This window comes from Epinephelus lanceolatus, chromosome 18 (genome assembly GCF_041903045.1).
Source record: "Epinephelus lanceolatus isolate andai-2023 chromosome 18, ASM4190304v1, whole genome shotgun sequence".
Classification (NCBI taxonomy): Eukaryota; Metazoa; Chordata; class Actinopteri; order Perciformes; family Serranidae; genus Epinephelus; species Epinephelus lanceolatus.
Window position 1 is genome coordinate 41,248,441 of NC_135751.1, and position 6,712 is coordinate 41,255,152.

Genomic DNA, 6,712 nt, shown 5'->3' on the forward strand with positions numbered 1-6,712 from the left:
TGGCTCCTGTGTTGTTTCAGCTCTGATAAGACTTTACAGGCTTTTCAGACTCAGTGTTGTTTCGTAACACTGCTGTGGTGTGGACTAATGCAGTAAGAACCACCTTGGTTAAAGACACTATCAGCAGTTTTTAGGCGTCGTGGTGCATTTGAGGTAAAACGAATTCATTTTACAGCAGCTGTGTGACTACAACTACACTAACCATGTTCTATAGGTTGTACAGGGAGTTCAGGCCGATATGCAAGGTCAGCTTTTGGGGATAAATAGACCAGACCAGAACTCCAACAGACCCTAAAACTGCAGAGAAACAAATTAAACTGTAAAGGAAGAGAGCATTGGAAGTTATTTCGCAGTGTAACAGACTCCATGAAACTCCATTAAAAAAATAGTGGGGCCCCACTGGCTCACCTGGTAGAGCAGGTCCCATGTGCAGGGGCTGAGTCCCTGCCGTGGCAGCCACGGGCCCACTTCCTGCCCATGGCCCCCTGCTTCATGTCATCCCCTTCTCCCTCTCCCCCCTTTCATGCTACAGCTGTCCTGTCGAATAAAGGCAATAGCCACAAAAAATATCTTTAAAAAAGAAACACCATAGTATGTCATACAAACATTTTAATCCCCCCCCAAAAAAATAAATAAATCATGGAGTATGTTAAAACAGTTTATGAAAACAGGTATTACAGCAGTGCCCAAATAAATCATAAAAAGTCAAAGTATAGTATGTCATGAAACATAATAAAATAGACAGTATTTTTTGAAAGTTCCATAAAATGTAATCTTATAGTGTGTCATAAAAGGTTATAGGAAAGTGTGTCAAAAAAATTATAAAAAGTCAGTGTAGTATGTCCTAAAGTAATTTTAAAAAAGTCATAGTATAGTATCTCAAATAATTCATAGAAATTCAAAAAAATATTATGTCATAAAAAATAAGAAAAAAGTCGGTGTAGTATTTAAAGAAAAATTATAAAATGTAATATTTATATATTATACATATTTAGAATAACTCATAAAATAATACTACAGTATGTTAAAAATAAATTCAGTGTATAATGTATCAAAAAAATAAAAATCATAGCATAGGCTAGTATTTAAAAAAAATATATCATTAAAAGTTTAAGAATAGAATGTCAAAAAATTAATAAAAAATATAGGGTATGTAAAAAAAATCACAAAAAAATAACGATATAGTATTTCTAAAAATAAAAACTTAAAAAGTCATAGCATAGTATGTGAAAAAAATACTAAGAAGTCATTGTGCAGTATGTCAAAACCATTTATAAACATGTCATGTTATTGTAGTATGTGCAAGAAAATGATTTAAAAAATCAATGGTATAGTGTGTCCAAAAGAAAAAATGGACAGTTTTGAGATAAACACTTTTAATTTGGTGTACTGTTGCCTAGTTAATGCATTAACAGTAAGGGGATTATAGATACTATTTTTTTATCCCGTTTGTGTAAATGTGCTTAAACTTATTCTGTTTGAATTTAAATTGAAAAATAAGGCAGTTTATTGGATTTTGATATTGTAAAAACTGCTTCGTCATGCAGCAGGTCACAATAAATCATCTGAACTTTAATCTGGATTTTCATGAATAAGGAATAAAAGTGCAGACTCATTCTTTGGGTCATATTTCCTCTTTGCGCAGTCATGTGCTGTCCAAGCTCTCTGATTGGCTGAAATAGAATGACGTAACGTCTGTCACGAGGGCTGCTGGCCGGTGGGGTATAAATACAGGAAGCGGCAGGCAGCCATTTCAGATCGGGGAGAAAACAGTGAGGAGTTCTTGCTTCAACAGTGTTTGAACGGAGCTTCTTCTTTCGTCCCGCTTTTTATCTCCAAACTAAGACACTTTCCGGACACGAAGAACCTTCGCTGCTTGAACACTACTGACCAAGTCGACTAAAGCTCTATTTTTGTACCGTTTTTGTTAAGAAAAACAAACGCCAGCCAAAATGGAGTCCCAGGTGCGTCAGAACTACCACCGCGACTGCGAGGCCGCCGTCAACCGGATGGTGAACATGGAGCTTTTCGCCTCCTACACCTACACCTCCATGGTAAGGACAATTAATAGATGTTTTTATTTTTAAATAGCTCGTATTAATATGTGCTAATGAAACATGTCTGCTCTGTGGTGTTTTGGTTGTTTACTCTCCGCCCACACTGGCACACTGACAGACTAAATGTAAAATGGAAGAATTATAAATATAACTTTAATGTGATTTTATTTTCTCTGTATAAGGTTATTATTATTATTAATAATAATAATAATAATAATAATAATAATAATAATAATAATATAAAAAAAAATGCATAAAGGGGGATGTTTGTTAGATTTTTAAGCACTAGTAGGAAGGGACTTGTGTATATTATCTTGTCTTAGGGGAGGGGCATAGACACTTAAATGGCTGTATTTTGTATTATTATTTTTTTACTCATATGACTCAGTGATTTTTTTGTGACATACTATACTGTTATTTCTTTGGGGTTTTTTTGGGCATAATTTACTATGACTTAAACGTTTTTTTCGTTTTGTTTTCTGAGCTGCTATACTGTTACTTTCTTTTTAAAATGTTTTATGTACTACACTTTGATTTTTTTTTAATGTACTATATTACTTTTTTATGGATTTTGTTGACATACAACACTGACATTTTTATTGTTTTTACATAGTATGCTATGATTTTTATTTATTTATTTATTTATTTTAATATTTTGACATACTATAGCATTACTTTTTTTTTAATGAAAGTTTTAAAGAAAACATTCAAAAGCCTTCACTTATCAAAGCCAGAAATTGCAAAACGGGAATAATTATTAGATATTTAAATTTCCGATGTTTTTGGACACATCATGACGAACACTTCCTCAGGAAAAAAAACCTCACCACATCTGGGCTTAAAATTGTGATCCACCAAAATCACTTTATTCTACATTTAAAATTTTGCCAAAAATACCATATCATAACCATTATGCACAAGAGCAGGGCACAATTAGTTGTTTTTTTTTTTTTTTTACTTTGTTTTACTTTTTTAAAATCTAATATTAAACTGAAGGAGGATTGTGCATTTCCAGTCATGGTATGTTTGTCAGTTGTTTGTCACTGATTGGCAGTCGGCCATAAAAGGAGTGTTATAGCCCAGCCCGCCTCGATGATCAAAAAGTGCTGTGTCATGCTTACAGTGCTCCTTTTTTGCTTTTTTTTTTTTTTTTTTACGCTCACGCTCCTCAAACTGAGTGCTGCTCTGCGTCTAAACTGACCAGAGAGTCGTGACTCACCTGCCTGACCGCCACCTGGCTGCATAACTACTGTTTGTCAAATAATGATGGGTCTCATAATCACTGTTTTTAACCTCTGTCCTCTTCCTCTCTCGTCCCTCTCAGGCCTTCTACTTCTCCCGTGACGATGTGGCCCTGAAAGGCTTCTCCCACTTCTTCAAGGAGAACAGCGACGAGGAGAGGGAGCACGCCGAGAAGCTGCTGTCCTTCCAGAACAAGAGAGGAGGACGCATCTTCCTCCAGGACGTCAAGGTCAGTGCAGGCTAAAGAACTGGTCCTGTTGTTGTGTGTCTCGCCATACCCTGTCTGTGCACGTACAAGTATTTTAGGATTAACATGCTGTGTTGCAACACTCGTTGCCAACTGTGCGGTTTAGGATCCACTCTGTATGATAATCAGTTGTCTCAGCATCATGCTTGTCTAAATCAGGCCTGAATTAAATAATTTGCTTAGTAATAAAGTGTGAAATGCCAGAGTTAATCCTCTGAGCTTGTTGAGGGTGCAGTGATGCAGGTGCAGACACTGTTGACTCAGATCATTGTGCTCTGTGTTCACGAGGCTTAATGTAATGACCCTTCAGTCCGCTATAATTGAATGTTGTGTTGTTTTTTTCTTGCGTAGAAACCGGACCGTGATGAGTGGGGGAGCGGGCTGGAGGCCATGCAGTGCGCCCTGCAGCTGGAGAAGAACGTCAACCAGGCTCTGCTGGATCTCCACAAGCTGGCTTCTGATCATGTCGACCCTCATGTAAGTATGAAGAGTCTGTTGATACTCAAAGTGTCCTGGGTTAGCGACACACTCCTCTGATGTTGGATTCATTAATGGTAACCGTTCTCTCCTCCTGTCCTCAGCTGTGTGACTTCCTGGAGACCCACTACCTGAACGAGCAGGTGGAGGCCATCAAGAAGCTGGGTGATTACATCACCAACCTGTCCCGCATGGACGCCCACAACAACAAGATGGCGGAGTACCTGTTCGACAAGCACACCCTGGGGGGCAGCAGCTAAACGCCGCGTGAAATTGTTATCAACGCAAAGGCTTTAATCTAAACGTCACCTTTCTGCTCCAGCTGCGAATTCACTGAGTGTGATTTTACATCTAATCTGCTTCACCTGTAACGTTGATAAGTTCTTGGATGTTCTGGTGGTGTCGCTGTTTAAATGTCATGTAGAGATGGGTATCTATCAGGTTATGGCTTTACATTCATAATTGGTAAGCCTCTGTTGGTGTGACATTTGTAATTGTGACTAAATGTTTCTGATCTGTTCTTAATCTGAATAAACATTTTGAGCTGGACTCTGGTGTTTGTCTGCATCTGTCACATGACCTGTTCATATCGACCCAAAAGATGTAGGTAATATTGACACAGTGAATCCAATCAGAGCTGGTTAGCTCGTACATTTGTGCTCACAGGTCAAGGTCTTGTGCGATACCTCATAATTAACTTACTGATTATATTTTATGTCAATCTAAATCTTCAAGTTAATGAGAAGGGAAAATCATAAATGAATGTGGAGTTAAAGTCTACAGTAGCATAAAAATGTTAACACTTGAGGTAAGAACACTAAAGCAGAACACAGTAAATGTACTGTCACTACTGAACAAAGGAGACATGATATTCGAGTCAACTTTATTTATATACCCTGACATCACAGAGCACACAGTTGCCTAAAAAGAATTCTCAATCTGTACAGAATACTCACTATCTGATTTTAGAGCATAATGATAACAATAAATAGAGTGATTGAACTATTATCATTAATGGTAGTCAGCATTCTGTGTATATATATTTATATGCAAACATTCAGTGGTGGTGCAACGTAAGAAGAGCTCTTGAGTCTGTTATTGTATTGTATTGTGATGCACTGTGGCCATCTTCTGGAGATCCTCAGAACTGCACTCAGAGTCACTTCCACCTTAAATAGCTACTGAGACGATTTCCATATGGCTTTCTGACAGAAAGGCATTTCAGGGTGAAAGTGGAAAGAGTGATAATCAGAAAAGTCAAAATGTCATGTCATAGAATTAAACGTTAAAAAAAAGGAATACTATAGTATGTTAAAAGTCAAAGTACAAAATTTAATTTGAAAAAGGTCAGAATATAGTTTGTAAAAATATTTTTAAAAAAACAACAAACTAAACTATGTCAGAACAAAATGACAATTCATAAAATACAGTGCTGTTAAAAATTGACTGAAAAACATCAGTATTGTAGGTCAAAATATTCTCATGAGAAAGTCAAAGCATAGTGGGTAAACAAAAGAAAGATGTTAAAGCATGTCAACAAAAAATAAAGGTAATAGGATACTGAATCACGGAAAACATCATTTAAAAGTGATTTTTTTTTTTTATCATCTCATAGTATGATGTCCAAAATGGTATAAAAATTTCTTAGTATAGTACGTCATCCAAAATGTCATCAAAATGTCATAGTATAGTATGTCATCCAAAACGTCATAAAAATGTCATAGTATAGTATGTCGTCCAACATGTCCTGAAAATGTCATAGTATAGTATGTCGTCCAAAATGTCATAGTATAGTATGTCGTCCAAAATGTCATAAAAATGTCATAGTATAGTATGTCGTCCAAAATGTCATGAAAATGTCATAGTATAGTATGTCGTCCAAAATTTCATAAAAATGTCATAGTATAGTATGTCGTCCAAAACGTCATCAAAATGTCATAGTATAGTATGAAGTCCAAAATGTCATAGTATAGTATGTCGTCCAAAATGTCATGAAAATGTCATAGTATAGTATGTCGTCCAAAATTTCATAAAAATGTCATAGTATAGTATGTCGTCCAAAATGTCATAGTATAGTATGTCGTCCAAAACGTCATCAAAATGTCATAGTATAGTATGAAGTCCAACATGTCATAAAAATGTCATAGTATAGTATGATGTCCAAAATGTCATAAAAATGTCATAGTATAGTATGATGTCCAAAACGTCATCAAAATGTCATAGTATAGTATGATGTCCAAAACGTCATCAAAATGTCATAGTATAGTATGACGTCCAAAATGTCATAAAAATGTCATAGTATAATATGTTGTCCAAAATGTCATGAAAATGTCATAGTATAATATGTTGTCCAAAATGTCATGAAAATGTCATAGTATAGTATGCCGCCAAAACGTCATCAAAATGTCATAGTATAGTATGATGTCCAAAATGTCATAAAAATGTCATAGTATAGTATGACGTCCAAAATGTCATAAAAATGTCATAGTATAATATGTTGTCCAAAATGTCATGAAAATGTCATAGTATAGTATGATGTCCAAAATGTCATCAAAATGTCATAGTATAGTATGATGTCCAAAACGTCATGAAAATGTCATAGTATAGTATGTCGTCCAAAATGTCATAAAAATGTCATAGTATAGTATGTCGTCCAAAACGTCATGAAAATGTCATAGTATAGTATGCC

The 6,712-nt window shown here is 35.6% G+C and overlaps 1 protein-coding gene across 1 annotated transcript; it reads left to right on the plus strand.

Annotated features, from left to right (window-relative positions):
* Positions 1-1,732: 1,732 nt before the first annotated feature.
* LOC117268576 (ferritin, middle subunit) lies at positions 1,733-4,572 on the plus strand. The gene is made up of 4 exons (XM_033645153.2): positions 1,733-2,054; positions 3,382-3,528; positions 3,898-4,023; positions 4,128-4,572. Exons 1-4 carry the CDS (start codon positions 1,953-1,955, stop codon positions 4,281-4,283), a joined length of 531 nt encoding a protein of 176 aa, XP_033501044.1. The 5' UTR covers positions 1,733-1,952; the 3' UTR covers positions 4,284-4,572.
* The last annotated feature ends 2,140 nt before the right edge of the window (positions 4,573-6,712 follow it).

Bases quoted from the DNA above. Each gene is read 5' to 3' on its own strand.
- LOC117268576 (XM_033645153.2), top strand. From the start codon at position 1,953: ATGGAGTCCCAGGTGCGTCAGAACTACCACCGCGACTGCGAGGCCGCC. The intron at 3,529-3,897 runs GTCAGTGCAGGC...TTTCTTGCGTAG, and splicing joins TCTTCCTCCAGGACGTCAAG to AAACCGGACCGTGATGAGTG. The intron at 4,024-4,127 runs GTAAGTATGAAG...TCCTGTCCTCAG, and splicing joins CTGATCATGTCGACCCTCAT to CTGTGTGACTTCCTGGAGAC.